The sequence below is a fragment of the Molothrus ater genome, chromosome 2 (genome assembly GCF_012460135.2).
Source record: "Molothrus ater isolate BHLD 08-10-18 breed brown headed cowbird chromosome 2, BPBGC_Mater_1.1, whole genome shotgun sequence".
In the NCBI taxonomy this organism is placed as follows: Eukaryota; Metazoa; Chordata; class Aves; order Passeriformes; family Icteridae; genus Molothrus; species Molothrus ater.
In genome coordinates, this window is record NC_050479.2 from 62,161,575 (window position 1) to 62,184,413 (window position 22,839).

The 22,839-nt window shown below is 34.5% G+C and overlaps 1 protein-coding gene across 6 annotated transcripts in view; it reads left to right on the forward strand.

The window, feature by feature from the left end:
* The window catches only part of LRCH1 (leucine rich repeats and calponin homology domain containing 1), a 116,543-nt gene that overhangs the window by 60,509 nt on the left and 33,195 nt on the right, over window positions 1-22,839 (forward strand). For 5 of the 6 annotated variants that reach the window (XR_004980254.2, XR_004980255.2, XR_004980258.2 and 2 more), the window contains exons 4-15: window positions 1,488-1,593; window positions 2,090-2,226; window positions 3,438-3,565; window positions 5,406-5,490; window positions 9,801-9,906; window positions 11,650-11,762; window positions 13,261-13,328; window positions 14,387-14,473; window positions 17,324-17,360; window positions 18,054-18,167; window positions 19,477-19,524; window positions 20,734-20,806. Coding sequence is in view for 2 of the 6 variants with exons in the window: in XM_036383282.2 (XP_036239175.1) it covers window positions 1,488-1,593; window positions 2,090-2,226; window positions 3,438-3,565; window positions 5,406-5,490; window positions 9,801-9,906; window positions 11,650-11,762; window positions 13,261-13,328; window positions 14,387-14,473; window positions 17,324-17,360; window positions 18,054-18,167; window positions 19,477-19,524; window positions 20,734-20,806 (1,102 nt within the window). In the remaining 4 variants the exon portion in view is untranslated. The remainder of the gene's footprint in view (window positions 1-1,487; window positions 1,594-2,089; window positions 2,227-3,437; window positions 3,566-5,405; window positions 5,491-9,800; window positions 9,907-11,649; window positions 11,763-13,260; window positions 13,329-14,386; window positions 14,474-17,323; window positions 17,361-18,053; window positions 18,168-19,476; window positions 19,525-20,733; window positions 20,807-22,839) is intronic. The other variant, XR_004980256.2, reaches the window with a different exon arrangement.

A 22,839-nucleotide genomic window follows, 5' to 3' on the forward strand; every position in this document is an offset into this window, starting at 1 on the left:
ATGTTTTGAAAGGCTGTAAGTGGAAGTGGACTTTGTTTTTGAGGTTACACACTGCCAGCTTGCTTTTTGTTTTTTTGATGCTTCCTCTAGAATTCTGTCTCTTTCCCTGACTTGTTCTGGTATGTGTGCCTAAGTACACTTGGTCTAGAGTTTCTTTGCCACAAGGTGACTTTAAATTCTGTGCCCTAAAAATCAAGTATCTAATTATGAAGTAATTTAAAGACTGTAAATTAAAAATAGGACAGTAAAGCTTTAAAAATAAATTATTGGGGAACAGTGCAATTAACCAAACTTTGTGACAGCCTGGGCAAAAATGCACTCGTTAGCTGGGATTTCTAATTTCCTTGTCTAAAAGCTACAGTAATTTCCTGACTGTGTTTTGAGAAGGGAAGGAAGCCTTGGCAGCAGTAGGATTCTATTACAAGAAGAAACATGCTGGATACAGGGAAACAGCATTGCCAGATCATATTTTGGTTTTACTATAAGTTTTTTGTTAAGTAGATTTTAGGCTCAAAGATAGGGAGTTAATATAATGTTTTTGACTGGCATTAAAGCAAGCATCTTCAAAGACATGACTTGGAAATCTGGCTTCTCAAACTTTTGTAGTCTATGAGCTCCCAGATACTTTTAAATGCATTTGAAACAGTTGAGAGAGTAGGAGTATTCAGTTGGCTTTTCAGGAAAATGGGGCATTACCCCATTTAGCTTTCATACTGTGAGATACTATTTCCTTCTTTTAGTACTGAAATGACAACATAATTGGGACATCTCTGAAATTTGCAGGTTGCCTGGGATATGTGCAGAGGTATCAATGTCCATTTGGCAGCAAAAATGATAGCTAGTATTTAACAATTGTCTTATCACAGACACTGACTTAATCCAAGAAGTTGATCTTTCATGCACATTCATAACAGTTTCTTGCTTGAAATAGTTAAGTAATGCCAAATAAGCTCTGTCCCTTTTCATTATAGTCTACTATGTGCCCTGATGATCAAATTTATGTCTTTACTGAGGATCATTACAGAATGTTATTGCTGTATTTCTATTATTATTATTACTACTGTTATTTATTTTGCTTAAATATTCCATCAAGAAGAACAAGAACCTTTTTAAAAACTCAGATTCACTAGTATTTTTACATTTCCTTCTAACATATGTGGTTATATAATCACTATACTGAATTCTTTATATGAGGAAAAGAGCAAAAAGCTAGAACTTGTTAAGTAGTTTTGAATATTTCTATAGAAATTAAATTAACTTTTAAAATTAACTTGTTCTCCAAATAACAATTTGCTCTGGTTTTAACTCATGTGCAAATATTTTCCCATGTATTTTTTTTATTTTGTTGTGACTACAGGACATAGATTGTTGCATTTTTTCTGGTTAATAAAATGTCATTTTCATAATAAAATGTTAGCTATGTTTGTATTATGGAACATGTAGGAGCTGAAAGTTCATTAGTATTTGTTATTACTGTTTTACTGTAGGATGTCAGCTGTAATGAAATCACAGCTTTGCCACAGCAGATAGGCCAGCTGAAATCTTTAAAAGAACTGAATGTCAGAAGAAATTACCTCGAAGTTTTACCCCAAGGTAAAAGCAAATGAACAAAAAAAAAATATATCTTTACAGTGGCTCTTCTTATTATAATTTTGAAAGCATTTTTAGTCATCCAAATAGATATCATTTAGAAGTAGCTATTACCTTGTGTTCAAATTTATTGCATTTGGGTCTGCAGAACATAACATTCAATGGTATCTACTGAAGAACAGTGTGTGAGGTTTCTTCAATGTATCTTTATGATTCTAGGCAACTTTTAAGTTAAACAAGTGTCTGGGTGCAGTATGGGAACTGTCAGCTGAGTTTCAGGGGAAAAAAAATTCAAAGTATTTGGTTTAGAATTTCTTGTCACTTGTATAGCAACACTCTTTTATTTCCCAGTATAAAATAGAGTAAATGTTGATTTTAATTCCTCCCTGAGTTTGTATTTTTCCTGAATGCAAAAGAAGTGTTATTCAAAAATATTTTATTATTTTATGCCAAAAATAAAAACAGATATAACACCTTCTCTCCTTTTTATTACTTTTAGAACTAGTACAACTTCCCTTGGTAAAGTTTGACTTTTCCTGCAATAAAGTGCTTGTGATTCCAATTTGTTTTAGAAAGATGGTGCAGTTACAAGTATTACTGCTTGAGAATAATCCTTTGCAATCTCCACCAGCACAAGTAAGTAATAATTTAAGTTGTGCCTTAATATTGGATGGCTGCTAACACATTTTAGAGTGTAAAATGTCATCTTCTGCAATTGCAGGCTTTTGAATTTCAGTCATCACAGGCTGCTTATAGTTTTGATATTTAAATAAGACATAGGATGTATCTAAATAAGATATAAAAAATATCCTCTGTTCTCAGTATGAATTTGCACAGCACTTAAACCAACACATGTCTAGAAGATGTCCATTCTGATAGCTGTTAATTTTTGTGATTTCTATCTGCATATGAAATTTAACATTGGAATGTGCATGTAATTTTGAAAAAGACTTGTGATAAAGTTTCTGGGTTATTTTTCTTTATGGTAAAATGAATACAGTTCTACAAGGTTCTACAGTGATTTGCTAACTTTAACTTAAACAATATGCCTCAATAGTCTAAAACACAATCCATGTGAAATTTATTTCACTTTAAAGTGTAAGTTCGTGGATTTTGATGTACAAAGAAGTAAAACTCCTCTTTGGAACTGTATGCCACTCTGAGTAATAAAAGTAAATTAATGCATCCTGTGTTTGCTGCTTAAGGACAATTTTGTTCTTAACTTACTGGACAGTAAATTCAAACTGCATCTCTGAAAGCCACAAGTGTTCTGGCTCAACAGTGTTCAGTTGTTGAAATGCTTAAGAATTTTTATTACATTGGAGAAATGCTTTTCATAATCGATACTGATTATGCCTTTAAACTAAAAAATACAAAGCAAGAGGTGTGCACTTAAAGAAAATTCTAAAATGAAGGTGAATTGCATTGTAAGTATGCTTGGACACTATTAAAAACAATGTGACCAAGGATATAAAGGGCACACCAGCTAATTAAATGTCATGATACACTAATTCTGAAAATAATTTATTACTCTATTTGTAGTTAGTAATAGGCCATACCATATATTTTAATGTCCTTTTTTTGAGTTAGAAGCTCATTTGGATTTTTTTAAAGAAGAATACATTGTTTTCTGGTTTTCTGTCTTAGTCTCTGAGGGTATTTATACTGGTACACACAAATAATTGAGTATATAATTGAAGTACTTAGTAATTAAAAAAAAATCTATTTTCTTTTAAGCTAAATTTGTAATATTAGTTGAATTTCAGGGAAGTTTATACTAAGTGACACTTGGAATAAATTGCTTTTTAAATTCTAGTTATAAACCTAATTTTTTCCTTATTCCACAGATTTGTACAAAGGGTAAGGTGCATATATTCAAATATCTGACTGTACAAGCATGTCAGATTAAAACAGCAGACTCGCTGTATCTTAATGCCATTGAACCACAGCATTTGCCACAACCTGTGGAAGAGAGGTATGTATGAAGTCTTACAAACAATAAAATAATATTTATCTTTATGTTCCCCAGTTTTGTTTCTTTAGATGCTATTCAGAGTGTACTTTTTTGCACAGAGATTTCATTTACTTTTATTCTAATGCAATCCCAGTAAGAGTTCAGAAAATTAAAAATCAATTCTGATTAAAGTTAGCAGCACATTAGTTAAGAGTTTATAAGTGAACCTTAGTTTAAATCTAACCTCTTTCTAGTGGACTCCTGGAATACATTGAAAATAATCAGATGGTAGTTACACTAGGTGTTGGCTTGATCTATCTACACATTAAATAAATTTAAATTTCACGTGTTGTTTTGTGATTTTTGTGATGTATTTTATGATTTATATGTGATTTGTATGTTTGCACTTTTGTGACATTTTCATCTTTTTTTATTCATCCAAAGTCATCTGTCAAACAAAGTGAACTGCATGAATGCTTTTTAAATGAAGTGTGCTGATTTGTTAGCAAAATGAGGCAAAATCTTCTGGTTTGTATCAGACTTGTAGGAAATGGCATCTTGTGCCATGGTTTAAGGACAGGAACCAGATACAAAGCAGCTCCTTTCTATGAGAATCTCCATAGCTGGTTGGAAATCAGCTTTTAGCCCAGTCTTTCTCTGCTAACAAGGGCAGTGTAATATAACCAATCAGAGAAAGTATGGTATCTTTGAAGAGAAATACTCAATAAAAACAAAGTGTTGATATGAATAATAGTAGAGATGTTACTGCTAAAATCCTGCGAGAAAAAAAACCAAGAGCTGTTACAGAATCTCCCTTTCAGTCATCTCAATTAGATTTGAATGAAATTGGTTTTGTCCATGTACCTTTGGGGATCCCTGTGTGAATTTCCATCAGATAAGTGTCAAAGGTGAGAAGAATCCAGGATGAGGAGTAGGTATTCCATTTGGCAAACACTTACTGGTTTTCTGGTTTGTTCTTCTAGTATACAAGAAAACTGACAGGAATGTCATGTCCTGTTTGGTATTTGGTCATACTGGAGAATGCAGGTTAGGGTAAGGGGACGAGTAGATTTCCAAAGGCAGTTTCTGCAAAACAATCTTCAGTGTTTACTGGCAAGAGGTAATTTAAGATTAGGATTAATGAATCAGATACCTTATTCATGTGAAGACTAATAAAGCTCCTTTCTTAAATTGCAGTGTCAATCTGAATTCAGTATCACAGCTTTCAGGATAGCAAATAAAGGGATATAAGATATATTTTTTAAAAAAAATTTAAGTGATGAGAGTACTGCATCTAATAGTGCACTTCAAAATGAGTAGAGGTCGTATTGGGTAATGAAACCAGAATAGTGAGCCTTTGCCGTTGTTACAATAATTTTCTCAAAAACCTAAATTCCAAGGTCTATTTTAAGGCACTAAAAGGAGGTTTCTGTGTTAATAATTATTTCAAGCCTGAGGGAGATATGAGTTCTGTTTTAATGGATCAGTGATTGCAGTTGTATCAGTTGAATCCACTTTGAGTTTTACCATTTTGGTTTCTTCTCCCATGGCTAAATTGCTTCAGTCCTGTGCTGCTTAGCTAGTAACTAAGCAGTTTTGCATAGTGTATGGACAAAAGCAAGCTTAGTAGCAGATTATTTCTGTTGCTTCATTAATCCTTAGGCTAACTAGCCATTTAGTCTGATCTATTTTTCCATCACCAGATTAAATGTTTGGTGTTTTACTGTACTAGGTGATTTCACCTTCTTCCATTAAGGATAGTTTGAAATTTGCTCAGAGTTAAGTGAAACCAGAACAGAATTTGAATGTAAATGCTATGATAGCTTTTTACTGAGTTTTAATTTTTTTTATTCACGTCTAGCATTGATGACATCTATCCAAGTAAAAAGGACTCAGATTCAGGTGTTGGTAGTGATAATGGTGATAAACGTTTGTCAGCAACAGAGGTAAGTTACCTACCTTGTGTGTCAAACTCCTCTCCCAGCACTCGTATTTTGATTGTATTTTGAGTTTGGTAAGAATGTGAAAAGATATTTAGACCTAAACATCTGCAACCATATCCTTGACATGAATTTTACACTAAGAAATGGCTAAAACAAAAATAAAAGGAGACTGTGGGGTTTTAAATTTTTTTTTTATTTTTTTGTGCACTGTCTGGAGTGGGCATGAGATGCTTGCTTCCAAATGGTTACACACTTACCAATAGTGCAAATCCTCTACAGTTTTCTGGCAGTTTACATAACCTAGAGAATGAGAAACAAACCAGAATTCATGTCTGCTGTTTTCAACAAAGTAAACAAGGTAACAGGTTACAAGCTGATGACTTCTCACATATTTTTCTCTTTGCCTGATTACTCTTTCCTGTTGGGAATTTATAGTGCCGAGTCTCAGTATGTTGTGTGATGTGGTTATGAAACATTGCTGTAGTGTAGAAACTTGAGAAACTTTGCAGATTTTAATGTGTTTAAATATTCTGTCAGTTAGGCAAAGCTGAAACTAAACCTTCAGATCTTTTCCTGAACTTTACTGTCTGTCTGAGCAAAGAGAAAGGGTAGCTTTGTGGGACTAGTGTTGTCCTAAGCAGTTAGAACTGATTCACAGAGGTTTTTTTCTGAGGCACTCTTAAGCTGAACAGGGCATTAAACCTGTGTGGAGTTGAACTGAATAGATAATGATAAATAAGTAAATAATTAGTAGTATAAATCAGTGATGATTCTCTTTCTGAAATATACAGTAATGGGATTTGTGGTCTGACTTAATGGGAAAGGCCTCACATTAAAAGGGTGACCTTCTTGCTACTTAAAATATTTTACACTGATTCTTTAGTGGTTTTATCCTCCTTTGAGGAAAAGGGATTTTGTTTCTTTTGGAACAAATGTATGAAGGATCAAGCTTAGGTACTGAATTTATAGTTACTCAAAAGCAAATTGAACATGAATCCACTTACTCACTGTTTGGTCTTTTAAATACAATAGTACTTTAAAAAACCCCATGTGAATTTCCAAGTATTTTGTCAAGTTTCTTGGTAGGTGGAAATGAAGTAGAATTGCTATGAATTCTAGCCAAATCTCTAATGGTTTACCTCTAGCTGCAAACCATTTTGCCAGTCTTACTCTTCCTGAAGCTCAATTGGCTTGTAATGAAACTTTTATCCCAGGATTTTCTCTTTAGCTATAAATATCACCTTTAGAAAATAGATCATGCTACCTGTAATCAAAAGATAGTGATTGAAATACTGCAATAAATATTTTGAAGACTACCAACAATGAACCAATACATTTTTAATAGCACAAAACTTTTAAATATAAGAACAGTTTGCTCATTCTATCACCACCTGACTGCTGCTCTGCTTTTAAGGAGAAATAGATGCTGAGATCAGTAATCCCAAATGCATTTGTTAGTAAATTTACCACGCACTTTCCTTCTGATGTGACCTTTAATACCCATGTAACACATGGGTATCATGCAGAAAATACTAGCATGATGCAAATACAGGCTCACATGTGTTGATAATTACAGTCAGAAAGTTACATACCAAACTTTGGATAAACATTAAATGATCAGTCATAATCATTAAAATATGATTCTGGAAATATAAGCTATTGTTCAGTGCAGAGAGTAGTGGCTATTGAGTTTCTATTCTTTTACAGAAAATACTACATTGTCATTTTTCATGTATAACTTAATAACATAAATGAATCACTTGTTTGAACACTAATGTAGTTTTTAGGAAGCTTGCTAATTGACTTTGGATGAATACACAGAAGAGGGAATACTTGATGAAATGAACTGTTTTATATATCACTCTTGGACTTTGTAGGGTCCCTACAGCATCAGTTTCCCAGCTGTAGCCATCCTGGGCACTTCAAGTGAAAGGTATCTTGTAGCGTTGCTGTAAAATTGATCATTCCAACTTGAAGGCAAATTCTGCCTTAAGGCAGTCTACCATTTACCTCACCTGTTAGGAAAAATACAGCATTTTGATTATTTTTCTCCCTTCATTTGGCCTTATTTTTCCTTTTGTTAAAATTAATTAGAATGAAATTAGAATGGCGTCTGTGCTTTATTACATGTATGAATAATGCATTACTACCAGCAGGAATATATGTGAAGAATCTTTCAAAGTGCATCATCTCAATTCTGTCTTAGAATAATGTTAGATATTTTTGATTCTGATTTGTCTATTGTTTTCTCTTGCTGTCTCATTTTAAAACTGTGGAAGAAGGAACTTGGATACAGTATTTCACCTGTGAAGGAGTGATACTTTTGTATTATCCAAGGCTGCTTTGGATAGTTTTTGTTTCATCGTATAGTGGCAGTTTCATAGTATAGTGGTGAAAAATAAGTTGCAGAATTCTATAGGTCCTGAAAGGAATTTGTTTCCAAATTGAATGGTCTGTTCCTTTTTGTATGCCAACACTCCAAAATATTTTCCTCAAAGTGTGTGTTACACTGGTAAGAAAAAATATTGTACTATATTTTGGATCCAGGACTTCTAATAAAGTGTGTAGGAACATTTTAGTGTGCTATTTTCAAAATTAACACAGCATCAACTTTGATCGAGAATAATCAAATTTAGTACTTAAGTGACATATGAGATACAGCCTGAAAGAGAAGGAACTTCGCTGTAACCTTGGTTGTGTGAATGAATTTATATTGTACCTATCTTATTTCTATTTTTTTAAAGTTGTTGGATTGTCATTGCTTCAGATCTAAAAGACTTTTGTGCTTAGAGTACTTGGAGTGTCATTTATTTTCTGTTGGAGTTTCATTTTAAAATATCATTAATTTTAAAATTTAAAATTTATTTCGAAAAAAGCTTTATGAAGTCCCCAAACACCCTTTTTTCCTCCTTAATTTTTTTCTCCTTAAGCCGAAGAATACAGCCAGTGAATTCATAGAGTTAATAACATGCAGTTTATTAATGAGAAAGAACATTCATCATTGTCCATGTTTACCTGTTTTGGGTCCAATGTATTCTTGGAAAATAGGAATAACCACATTTATCTTTGATTGAGTTTTTAAGAGCAAGGTGGATTTGCTCCATCCTTTATCACAAACTTTAGCTTCAGGAGTTAGAAAAAATACTTTCTACATAGATTATGAACATCTAAAAATAGCAGGAATGGCAGACTTCTACTAGAAGCTAGCGAGAATTAAATAACTGATTATATGTAACACATTTCATTACAGATCTTTTTTGTTACAGTGGTCTGAACTGATAAAATGGGGAATGTAATTTCCTTAAAAATATATTTTTAAGGATATGTAGCAGAGTGCTGTTTGTATTATATCAGTTATAATTACAGAATACATGTGTGGAAAATGTATGCACAGAGTAGCAAGTTACAGAAACACAGAGCATTTAAAGAATGAGCAATACTCATGGACTTTCTGGAAAATACATTTGCAAAGTTCTGACACTGTTGTGGTGGTAAGTTCTCTGTCTCAGGGGAGCAAGAATAAAAACTTGGCCTCTTCTGCAAACTGTGGTTTTGCTGTAGCTCACCTCAGGAGAGGATGTGAGCAGGTTCCACTTGAGCAGGTCGCTGCTGGCCCTGCAGAGAAACAGAGCCATAGTGGCTTAGAGCAGTCTGTGCTTCCTAGTGCAGCTGCTCTCTGTAAACTATCTGTAAAATCATAGACAGGATAGGTTTGTTAGATACAAGTCAGTGTTTTAGTGTACCAGCCAATAGAGCTGAAAAAATGGGTGAGCTTTTAAGTCAGAAAAAGCTAGTGTACTTGAGAGTCTATGCTTTTTTTTTTCAGCTCTGTCAGTTAACATAATTAAAGGTGCCTTCCTTGATGTTGATCTTGCTTGCTGTAGGCGTTCAGTTCAGAAGCTGCATGGTAAAGCAGGGAAGAAGAGTCATGGAAGGAAAGGAAAAAAAGGGCTGTGGTATGAGGCTCAGTGTTTCTGCAGACTTTGGTGGCTCTAAGGAGGCCCTTGCAGTTTTCAGCTGCCCCAGGGAAGCACAGAGAGCAGCACAGTGCAGTGGTGCCAGTGCAAGGAGAGGACTAGTGCCATGAGTAAGACAGGAAAAGAGGACACGTGAATTATTCTACTTGGCAAACCTCATGTGCGGATATATTCAGCGTGACTATAACTTCTTACAACAGGATGTGGTCATGTTAGATGCTCTAGTATCCTGTTCCATCTTAATTTGCAGCTCTTTGGTGAGCAATCTTGTTAACATGTACATTTTTATCATTCTTGGTTTGAGCTTGGACTAGTGTTTCTCTTACTTTTTTCTAGCCATCTGATGAAGATACTATCAGCTTTAATGTTCCAATGTCGGACATTGTGGAAGAAGATCATATTATAAAGGATGATTCAGGTCACCATGCTAACTCAAGAAAAGGTTGGAATGTAAAAAACATGGAAGTTAAATACAGGGAAATTCTGTTGTTGATTCCATGCCTGCCTACTTACCCAGAAGGCTTTGAGCATGCATATGCAGTTGTGTAAAAATGAAAAAAAGTATGTTACTTAGAAAATCTTTACTATACTGAGTTGAGTCTGTCTAGTGATTTTCAACAGCAATTCCAAAAAACTTGCTGCACCTTGTCTCAAGAATTAATAAGATCTGATTCTGACTGGGGGAAAAAAAGTTAAAGTCGGTTTGAGCAGTACTATCCTTCAGCTAATATCAGTGTTCAGTAATTTAGCAAAGTACAATAATGGAGTCTATTTCTATAGCTGGACTTAGTGTATATATAAAGCTTTTTTAGTCAGTCAGCATCACCTCTGGAAACGAGTAAATTTATTTGTATTTTGTGAGATCTAATTTTATCCAATTTTTTAAAAGTAACTTACATTTTTCTAAATTACACTACATGCTGATAGATAAACAGTGGTTCTCTGTGGGAACTCAGCACATCCCCCTGGATGTCCAGAGTTGCCCAGAACCCTGTCGGGGGGCTTGGAGACCCTGGCATGCTGCCCGGAGCACCTGGTGGCTTGATTTTGATCCTTCCAGCGAATTGCCAACTTGGCATGGGGATGTGAAAGCCACACAGGTTTGAACGGTGTAATAACAAGGTGTTCACAGGGTGAAAATATACATTTTGGGATTTTTGGTATAAGGGTTATGGGGACAAGATGGAGGAATCAGGGCGTGTGTGATCGTTCTTCTTTCTTCTTCTTGTTCTCCATTTTTTGCTGTGATGTTGGCACTTGGGGATTGGTTTAGAATAGAGATGCACTGTCTAACATAGGTGATAGGTATTGGGAATTAAAAGTAAATATGTTATACGTAGTTTGTAGTATAAAAAGACGACACTGCCTCAGGGGCGGTGGAGAGTGCTTGTGGCTGCCGTGTTGAGCGGACCTCGGCTGGGCAGAAAGGAAATTTTGTAGATAAGAAATAATAAACAGCCTGAAGACCGAAAAAGTGAAGAGTCCAGACTCATTCTTCAGAGCGCGGGCTGCCGCAGAACCTCCCACGCATCTCGGGGCAGAGAACAGACAGCTGACCCGAGAGTTCTCCAAATTCTGCACATACTAATGATAAATGGCAGGATGAAGTCAGCAAGCTGCATGTGGAAACCACATGAATAGGAGATGGCATACCCTCAGTGTTACCCACTTTAATGAAGTTCCATGGAGAACTCATCAGAATTTGGTAGAATATGAAGAGAGTTAACAGGATTTTATCCTACAGTGTTTATTAGCAAACTGGAGAGGGTAAATCATAGCTTCATATCCTTGGAAATAGTATACATAGGGAAAAGATTGAGACAGGCTCTAAATAATTTTTCTGGGTGTTTGGTTTGTTACAGCATGGTAACTCTGAAATTGCATTCAATTGCAAGTCACTGCCTAAGACATCTGAATTTCTTAAAACACTGCACAGCTGTCCAGCTGTGTTGTTGCATTGCTACTGGCAAGACAGACTTGGTGTAGTTCAAAACTGGCTTCTTCAATGCCTGCTTTGGTGCTTCTGATACACAACTCTATATGCCCAGGAAATGGATTCATTACAACTTAGAAATTGGCATCCCTGTTTACAATGATAGGATCTTAACCTGTTTGAAATTTTTAATGTGAATTTAAACTTCATTTTTGAAATAATTCTTCTATTTTTTTTCATTGCTGTTCCTAGTGGAATTCCATCAAGGATCTTCTCACACGTTTGTTAATGATAAGTCACGAGAAACAGGAAACCAGTTTGATGAACAGGATACTCTTACTACTGAATTTATGAGCTACATTAAGGCAAGTTTATCACAATGTTAAGTGGGGAAAATATTTCTGCTACTTTGATAAGTGCAGAGTAAACAGGAACGATAAACAGCAGGTATTTTAATGAATAAGATGCAGATGATAGTAATTGTTCTAAAAATGCAGAAAGCAAAAATAGGCAGGTAAGTTTAAAATTATTACAATTGATCTAGGACAATTTACCCAGAACTCTTTCTAGGATATGTGAGAGTTATCCTTTAACTATGTTTAAGGCTTTAAGCAAAATGGCAGGTTTTTTCTGTGCTATTTGCTTTATATTTTGAACTGAGTGATTTATTGTGTTGGTTTCATTGCTGAAATGAGAGATGACTTTGTCCTAGCTGTGGTGGATAAAGTTTTGAAGTAATGTTATGGTATTAAAATACATTTTCTCAATTTTTTAAGCATTATAGTAGCATTTGAGAGATCCTTAAAGACAAATTACATCAAATCACCTTCTAGAATAAGTGCTGCATTTTTGTTGTCTTATGGTACGTACCCTTGTTACAGGAAAACATCATAGTCTTTATTCCTGTAAGGTGAAGAAAGATGAAAAAGAATGGCTTTATTCATTCTACTAGGGATTGTCACTGGGAAATGAGCCATCATTGGAGAGTGTTAGAGAAGCTGGTACAGTCTTCAGTGTCACATACAGCAGAATTGGGCAGAATTTATTGGTACAGGATGATGCAACTGATGTGCCAAACACATGACACAAAGGAGGATAAGCCTCTGTTTTCTGCTGTTTTTTCTCTAGAAGTACAAATACATATTCATTCAGAGAGCTTCTGTCTTTACTGGCAGCTGATCTACTTCAGTGCTCCTGCCTGAGATGAAGTTGCAAAATACCAAGTGGAAGCATAAAAAAGATTCAGGTTTTCAAATAAATAGCACTTCATGTTTATAGGTGTGGGGGATCTAATTTGACTACATTGAACCCAAAATAACTGGCTGACTGATATGAATTCCTGGATGCAACTTTTGTTCCAATTTGTTCTCTTTAAAAAGAAATGATTCATGGCTGTCAAAACTGTAAAATAGGAATGCTGTTAATAATTATGCATGAAGTATGTAATTGCCACTGTTTGCATGTTTGGAATTTCCTTGATTTGAAAACAAATCTGGCTGCAGTAGGAGAGCGAGGAGAAGGAGAGTTGGGATCGTGCTTAATTGAAGCATTGTTTCTATGTGCCAGAAAGTCGCAAATGGAATCTGGGACATAGAACAAAGAATTGTTATGCTGCTTGACTTTCTTTTCACAGTTAAGAGAGGGTAAGGGCTGTTGACCTCAATAAAATTTTCTGAATAGAAGATCTTGTAATCAGTATCTTAAAAGGGGGTAGAGTAAGGAATGGAGCAGAAGTGTTGGATTGCTTCAACCAGCCAGCCTAAAATGTTGCATAAATTAGGTCAATGCTGAGTGGGAAAGCAAATTTATCTGCCTACTTAATTGGAAAGTTCAGTTCTCATTATCACTTTTGTCTGCTTACAGAGCAGAGCAGCAGAGTGTGATGAATTACTGAGAATAGAAGAGGACACGCAATGGCAAGCAGACGAAATGTGAGTATTTTTTATGTATCTATTAATAATTAGCTATGTCTTTTAATTAGTTTGACCAGGACTGGTATGACTTTGCTGTTTAATAATTCTGCCGAATTGGAGGCAAGACAATAACAACCTTGCATTTTGTATGCTCAGTATTTTACATTTTATTGCTAAATAGAGTGGATGTTATATTACAACTAATTAATTTGTATTCCCCAATAACTTTTTATCTATGTAGAATGCAGTCTTTTTTAATTAGGTACTTAGATATTTTGTTTATTAAAGGCATTGCTGAAAAAAGATAATCAAAACTTGCAGGATCTAAATTTAATGTACATTTTAAAAATCAATATAATTAGAAAACATATCTTATTCTTTTTCTTACTTGTTATAATTTTAACCTTGAAGCAATCATTAGTTTATAGATATTAATTCCAGAGTAGAACAAATGAGTATCAGTTGCTAAGTGCATAAGGAAAGGAAATTCAACGTGACTGTACTGTGAAGTTGTCACTCATCAGAACAGTGTAGTCCTATATAGTATTAAAAAAAGACCCAAACCTGAAGGGAGGAAAGAATAAATATTTTCTGAAAGAGCCTTATTGGCAGAACTAATGGGAGGTTATATTTCTAATCCGCAAAAAGAACAATAAATGTTGAAAAGCAAAAGAAAGCAAGCTGGCCCTTATAAAAACTCATTGTATTTACTATTTGTGCTGAAACAATACATGGGATGAGTGCCTTTAAGAGTCAGATATTGATAAATAAATGTTCAACTTTAGAAGTCATTCTGTTTAATTGAATGCTAAAAGTTTTACTTCATCACATTTATTTATGTATGTATTAGGCTGGGAAGCTTTGTTAAGGACAAAGTGTTGGAGAGTTTTTTTCAGAAGGAGCTCTTTCCATAAATTCAGCACATCCCAGTGTGCAGAGAGGCTGTTTTTCGCTGTTTTTCCCCCTTTAGTGTTTGCATGCCAGTTGGAAGGTAGATGTCTCACACTGAAATTCAGGCTACCCTTGATAATTGCTGTTGTACCTTTTTTTTTGAATGTTTTTGTTTTCTGTTATAGAATAAATTTATCAGAAGAACAAACTATTGATATAGCAATGATAGAACAACTAAGAGAAGCTGTAGATTTATTACAGGATTCCAACAGGTATGCTTACAGTAGTTGATATATAATAGCATAATAATATAATGTAATATATTTTAATTTTTTTTATGAATTACATTAGAGTTCCCTTTTAACTGAAAGCTCTCTGGAGTTACCAAGTGCTTTGTTAGCATACCAGCGTGTGCAAGGTAGTTAAGAAGGAAACTCAAATTCTCTCTCGAGTATCTAGACAAGATTCCCAGTAAATTAAGAAGGGACAAAAGAAACCAGAGGTGAGGACACCCCTTAACCATTCATCTCATGTACACTACTGTGATTATCTGAAGTTTTGTCGAGGATTGTCACATTTCTTTTAGGGACTATAAATTTTCCTCTTACTCATGCTTGGTATATATTGTTGGAGTGAGAAGGGCTTCTGGCCCATCTTCATGCCAATTCAATGAAGCCCCTAAAGGAGGTGCCTGAATTAGCAGTGGAGTTTCTTTAGTTTTCTGAAATCCGAAGGAGGAAGAGGCAAAGAAAGTTATTTATATTTCCCCTGACTACAGAAGACAAACTTTTATAATTTAGATGCCCAGTTTAAGTGGCCAGAGTCACATAGAATGGCTCTGGAACTGTGGCTAAACAAAAGAATAAGTATTTAGAAGAAAGCAAATTATTGCCCTACTGGAAAAGTATGACAGTAGTGGTGCTGTAGTTCTGTCTGTCTGGATGCTTGCTATTGCTTTTCTTAGTGTAATCAGCTTCAGAAATTAAGTTCATTTCAAAACTCATTTTAATTCTTACTTCTATGAAGAAGCTGGTTTGCAGCTTCATTTCTCTGAAGATTGGAAAACCTCCTTGTCACTTCAGCCTTAAGTATGCTTGGTTCTCTTTCCTCCCTTGATAGCTACTTGCTTTTGTGACTACACTGTTCTTTACTTTAAATGCCTGTTTTGAGCTGCTTTTTCACCTAGCAGACCTTTGTACTTTTAGGACAGAAGTTGATTCCTGATAGTATTTCTAAAGAGACAGTTAGCTGGTTTATTTTGCATCATGTAAAGAATACTTGAATGTTTGAATCATACACTAAATACTTGAATCAAAAATATTTTTGCTTAATAAAATACAAAATTAGGAAATAAACAATTAGGAAATTTCTCTAGCTTCCTAGTACCATTTTTTCTGCATCTCATATGAAGCTTATTACTTTCTCAGAAGAGTGTTGTAGTTAAAAAAGGAAAGTGTTTGTTTTGAAAAAAACACCAGCAAAACTATTTTAGTTGTTAGCCTGATAAATTTAGTCAATTTGTTTTGTTTTTTTTTGTTTCCAGACATTGCCCTAATATTTCCTTCATATTTAGGTACTTCTATTAAATTGAGAAGGTCAATAAAATACAGAAAATCTGGTTCTTGTTTACACACAGATATATTTTCATTAGAAATACTACAGTAAATTCCAAAAATTACTTTTAAAGGTGGCTAATCATGTCATGTATGTCTGTATTTCTCTACTGTTGTTTTTACAGCATGTTGGGGGGTTTGTGGCTGCACTTTCTTTTTCTAACCTTAAAATATGAGCATTTATATTTAATTTTCTGAGTGCCATATAGGCTTTTGAATGTACACCGCCTGTGTATTAGCATCCAGTCCTAAGCAGCAAGATACCTTTGAGTACCCAGTACTTGTCAAATGATGCCATAGACTTTCAGTCCTCTGAGCCATGGGTTCCTCACAGTTTTTTTTAATAATTATTGGGTTTTTTAGCATTTCATAGTTTTCTCATACTCAAGAGGTTTTATGTGCAGAAAGAATGTAAATGCTTTTGTTGCTCCTTATTTTTAAGATGCACAAAACTTGTATTTGCTTTTAACTTAAATCTAGAGCATGTCAACAATTGTAACTTTTTCCAGTTTCCTTTGTTCATCCGTATAACTCTGGTGGCCTAGTCTAGGTAACCTGGTTGAAATAACTAACTCTGTGCAGGACCATCCTTATCTCACACTGAAGGCTCTTTAGGAGAAAACACTGTAGGGGCTGGAGCAGTTGGTGATTCTGGTGTGCTTAATGTGCACTGACTGGAATTCTTTCAAGCTGTTTTTGCTAGTGGGTGTGATTATTAAACTTGTTAAATGCTTGTCCAGTTACTCTTCTGCAGAACACTGTTTCCAGTATTCTGCAGAATTTAAAATCTGCATACACTATTACACATAGACAGCATTTTGTTTCTGGGAAGAGATTTTGAATTCAACCTTTTTCAGTATTTTTGATGTTTGCTTTGTATTTCTATATTTGCCTTCCTATATTTCCTGCTTTCTTTCATTTTCTGTTTCACTACTTTGTTTTCAGCCACTGTAGATTAAGTGGAAATATCTAGGCAGGGCTGTGGCTTCCATTTGAACACTGAATTCTAGAGATTAGATACAAAAATCTGCAGACTTCTAGATAACAACATGGTTGTTGGTAATAAACAGGTCCTTTTGTTTTGATACAAACCATTGCTCAGGGTGGTACTTTGCAAATGAAACCATGAATGATGCTTCAGACTGAACTGAAGAATCAGGAGGCATTTCCAAAAGCTCTTAAAAGATGACACTGAACAGGTTAAAATGATAGCTGTAAAAGTATTTCATGTATATATTTGTTTGAAATTAAATATTGAACATAATGGTTGCCAAAGTTATAGCCCAGTACAATGTTTTTATTTCAAACCTTGCAGATTAAGCATGGGTATTTCAGAGAGCAGTGCAGTGAATCTGTATCCTACAGAACCAGCAACAGTTTTAGAATTTCACGAGTCTACAGTAAAGTGTGTTTATATACCTTCTTTAGAAGAAAAAATAATTTGTTAGATGCATCATGTTCAAGTTGCTACACAATGAATTACATATTTGCCTTTGTCTTTATACATAGTGGTCAAATACAGATGGACATGTCTTCTCTTGGTCAGGTATGTTAAATGAGTGTATAATTACAAAATATTCTGGCGGGGGAAAGACAGAAAATGAGCCCACAATTTCAATTTCAATTGGTAATCTGCCAAGTAGGAAAGGTAAAATGTAAGTAGGCTGAAGGGCAAAGCTAAGTTATGGAATTGTTGTGGGGTTTGTTTGTTTTTGTCTCTGTGTGTGTGTTTGTCTGTGTATGTGAAGTTTTTCTGTGTTTGTTACTTTTTCATTTTAGTTTCCCCACCCTGTCTCCCTGTATGTCAGTTCAGTTATGCATCTTCAGCTACCGTTAGATCCCCCCCTGCCACCAAATCTCCACCTTTTGGTGTAGGAAAACAGTAGTATATTCATTAAGAATAACCCCAAAATAACTTGTAAAATAAAAATTAGTGCTTTTCCAGAGTTCTGTCGCTATAGTTACAGGGAGTATAGTTAAAGTAAGGGGTTTGAGTTTTACAGTGTGATATATTTTGCTTATTATTTGTTCTGTATCCTGTCTGGTGAAATGATGTTTTTTATGAAGTAGTTGGTTTAGATTTACATTATCCACCTGTTAATGCTGGAACTGCTCTTACATAGTATCTACTTGCTTTTCTGTCTGCTTTTCATCACACTATTTGTAATAAATACTTCAAGGTAATGCTATGCCAAAAAAAAAAATCTATTTCCTGACAGAAGAGTTATTTATCTTACAGAGAGAAAATGCTGAAGAGGAACTGGAATTCCAGAGGAGGAGGGAGTTGATTATGGAGAAAGCAAAGCCTGAAGCAAGACCTTGTGAACAGGGTGAAAAATGGTCATTGAGCCAGGTATGGAAATGTCCAGATGCAATAAATGTGGAAACATTTGGAATGGATCATTGCATTCTCTCAATTTGTATGTGGGGATAACGGGTTTAGGCCCAGTGTGGGGATTGGGCTTTTTTTTGGCTTAGCATGAGTCTCAAGGTTTGACTGTAAATGGAAAGTTGATTAAGACCCATGCATTTGGAAAGAACTTATATAACAAATATATCCAATAAAAGCATAGGAGTTGCAGGGGTTGCGTTCCCCTGGAAAAAATGTCGTCTCAAAGTTTGGTCTTCAAGAAAATGGGAGTACCTGACTCCTTTCCTCCCCTTACCCCAAATACTCTTTTGTAGTTATATAAGTTTCTAAGTTTATATTAACAGCAGGTTTTCTTATTATATTTAATATTACAAACAGACTGTATATAGGTTGAGATGATAGTTTTCAAAGTTTCAAATTTGAAGCTTTGTACATTGTAATGATCCAGAAATGTAGAGCTACAAAAAAACCTTAAATAAGGGTATTGTGAGAACAAAATTACAGAAGATGCTGTCTATATTGGCAGTACCTTAATATTGTCTGTTCTATCCAGAAATAGGTGGTTTTTATTTTTAATTTATCTTGATGCTTTTCAAATATTCGTATGTATAATCATAATATCAAATACTACTGTGATAAAGTCTTGTGATTGTTGGGACCTAATGTTCCAAGTGCTCTCTTGTGTTTCCATGTTTTGTCAATTTAAAAAAAAAATGGATCCTAGAGAAGTTGTTTTTGATTGAATTATGATTTACTTATTCCAGTTGTCTTTCTGCTGAGTTATGATCACTGCTGAATTAATGATTTTGTTTCATATTTATCAATGTGATGTACATGTTTCCTATGTAACTATAACAGAAGTGGTAACAAAAGGTATGTTATGTTGTAATTCTAAATGTAATTGTTTACAGAATACCTCTCTTCAAATCTGTATTTGAAATAATCTATATTTGCAAATGAAACCTTCGTGAGAGTTTAATTAAAATTGGCATTTTAACCAGCAAACATTAAAATCTTATAAAAGTACTTATAATCCCTTAGTATTGAAGCAAAAAATTAATGACAAATCTGTGTGAATTGTTTCCACATGCTTTTTAAAAAAGTTCTTCAGCTAGCAATAGAAACATTTATGATTCATGCAAATAACTAATTTCAGTGAAAAAAATACTTAAGTATTAATGTGTATCTGACTATAATTAGTAAAATTTCCCATTGCAATGTATCACTAATACAGGTTCTGAAATGTTTTTTGTCTTTTCTTCTTTTTTTTTTTTATTTTCCAAACATGAAGAATGATCTAATTGTTTGGAACACAAGTGGGCAAACCTCTCACAATGAGGTAAGATGTCATTTGTTTGTCTCTTATATGTTTTATATTAATGTTTCATAGACTAAATGAAACGTAACTGAATTCCACAGAACACATGGCTGAGATTTGCATCAGAAATGAATATGTGGTTTGATTGGCATGTGGTTTAATCTTGTCATCTCAGAGATTTACTAGGGTATAAAAATATGCTTTCTGATCGTTTTGTTTCAGAGTTATGCAGTTTAGTACAAAACGTTTAATTTTTTTACATTTTCTCCATTCAGACACAATTTTTAATTTTTCTTTTTTAATTCTCCCTTGTTCAACAAGATTTTCTATTGATTTCAGTGCAGTTTCTTTTTGCACAGTTGTGTCAAGTCCTTGATTAGTTATCAGAGTGGAATCTAATTTTATTGATCCTGTATCTTTCTAGTGTAAATCTCATTGGAAGATCAAAAAGGCAAAAACCATATGGAGCTCCTTATGGAGATTATTTACCTTCTTTCTTTTTTTATTTTTTTTTTTTTTTTTGTGCAGAAATAGGCCTTCTCTCTCGGTACTGCATTGGGCATAAGCATCTTGCAAATTTGTGACCACCCAGCCACCATCCACCAGTCTTGGTGATGGGAATTCTGTAGTTCCCAGCTCCCAGTGGAATCACTTTTTAAGTGGGATTCCCATTATGGGGTTTGGTCATAGGACTCTTTCTGTGTTGCCATTGGTGGTATGATGCTGCTCCATTCTTCCTGCTGCAGCTCTTAGCCGAGTTCAGGGTCAGGGGAGATCCTACTCTGAGGCATAAGCTTAATTTCCTCTTTTCTGTTTTTAATGCAGAAATTCAGTGTTACCATGCAGAGTAGTAATTAATTCTGTGAAAGAAACAAACGTGTCTAAGGAAAAAACATGCCTTTGCTTTGGTTTTTTAAATGTACTCTGCCACAAAATGTATGTTTGATGGAACCAAGTGATGACATGGGAGAAAACTGATAAATAATTGAGCTTATTTATAACTAGGGGGAATATCTTGCTGTCTTTTGTCAGAACCTAGTCTTTTCTACCAGAGAAATAGGGTGCAATAAAAAAGGGAGATTATCATAGGTTTGGGACTATATTGTGATCAGATTATGGGAATAGTTATAGCATGCAGTAGTGTTAATTTTTGCATTTTGCATGGTCAGATATGCTGAGATATTTTCTGGGTATTATTCTAACTTTGATGTATGTTCTGGAATTACACAGAATAAGGATAAAAGTCCAACAATGTCTCCTACTACAAACACCACAATCCCTTTTGGCCTGAAGCCACGATCAGGTAATGTGGGAAAGTGGTTTGTGTGTATTGGTTTGGGGTTTTTTACACCTCTGTTATAATTAGATATTTCTTTTTCTCCCCCTTAAGAAGCAAGCAATGTAATATTTTCCATACAGTTATAACAAGCTTAGAACATTTTAAGGTTCTCTAGTTTTGAATCAAGATTGAATTTGTAAGAAGTATTTATTTGGCACATTATATGTGGATCAATTTTCATTCATTACTAGTAAATTGGATGTTTTATAAAATTATATGTATATTAAAAATGTGTTTGGATATAACTACACATATTTTATATACATATACATGTTTATCATCTGTGCTGGCATACTAATTGAAATAAGATTGTTTGCTTGATTGGCATGTGGTGATACAATTTAGATTTTGTTCAATAATATATATGAATAATTAGGCTATTTTGGAAAACATTTGTGTTGCTCTGAAAATTTTTCACTTCATTGAGTCTGTCAGTAGTTAGGCTTGAGTAAAGATCAAGCATTATGGAAAGGTTACATCTTTACTTCAGCCAGCAACTGAGTTCAATGAATTTGCAATGCCCTGTATCTACATAACCACCAGTCTTTTAACAAGCAGCAGTTTATTTGAAAACAAACAAACTAAACTTAAAAACAAGTAACAACAAAAAAGCCTCCCAAACTTAGAGATATATTTGAGGGCTTGGTAACAGCTCCTCTTAAAAACTGGATTAGCTACATGATTTAATTCAGTTTTTGTCTTCTCTGTGTGGAGGTAGTCAATATTAAGTCATGCCATATCACCTCTAATGAGTGGCTGTAGGTTTTCAATATGTTTCAGCATACTAAGACTGTAGTTCTGTTTTTTCTCATCCACCACAAATGCTTTTAATCAAGTGATGGTAAACCCCTACAAGCTTGTAGTTTCCATAGCAAAATACTTGGTAATAATGGCAGCAGTTTGTGAAACTGCTGGTGGAACATCGCAAAAAGGTTTATGAAATTGTACCCATAGATTTAGATGTTTTTTGTTGTTTGGTTTGTTTTTGTTTTTTTTAAGTATTAGAAAGCTGTTTTTGTGAAGGAATACACTTTAAGTTTCTCATGTAGTTGTGATATATAGTCAGACAGATCTGTTCAACTGCATTTCTTTGGTTGTTAGAATGTTAAACTTGGTCTGTCCTATTTCTGATGATTTAGAAATGTTGATATTTCTACATAAATTTAAAATACAGATTAAATGATGAACAAATGAGTTCTTTCAGGATCTGGTGAAAATAAAACATTGAATAATATTGCATAGTCCAGTGGCAATATTGCAATATCACTGTCAGGAGAAAAAAGCAAAGGAGCCTGGGCCATGTTGCTGCTTTCACAGGATGTGGGCTGTGCTCTGAGCCCACAGTGAAATCTGCTGGGGATTAGAAGTTGCTTTGTGGAAGAATATGCAAGACTGTGACTTCTTGTTCAAGTGTTAGTTTAACATGCACTTTTGAATCTTGGCATACTGTGCCTGAGTTTCTTATACTTCATGACTAGAATGCAGGTGAAATAGCCTAGTGATTCTTTTTTTGAGAGAATTTCTAGAAAGACTGGATTACAATGTTTGCAACAAAATCTCCAAGTCACATGATTTAAGACCAGATGATCACAAGTCCTACACTTCATCCCTTTTTTATATATTGCAGCTCTGTGTAGCCTCATTGAATACCAAAGTCAGTTGGTTAGAACATGCTGATTTTCTGCACTGTACTACTTGAAGTTCATATATTCTAAAATCTTTGAGCATGCCAGTACTGGGGTGTCTTTTGGTCACGTTATGGTTGCATTAAACTTGACAATGTGAATTTATTTTCTTTTCCATATGAGGTACTACAGGCACTAAGATGAACCCATTACTGCAGAGTTTCTCACCTGATCATGTCTAGCTTCGGTCATCTTACCTTAAATTTATACCCTGTAAGATAGGGGAACTTGGCAATAGTAAAACTTAATGTCCAGTTTCAGATAAAAATACACCATGTAGCAAAATGAAACCTTGCACAGGCATAGTAAAGC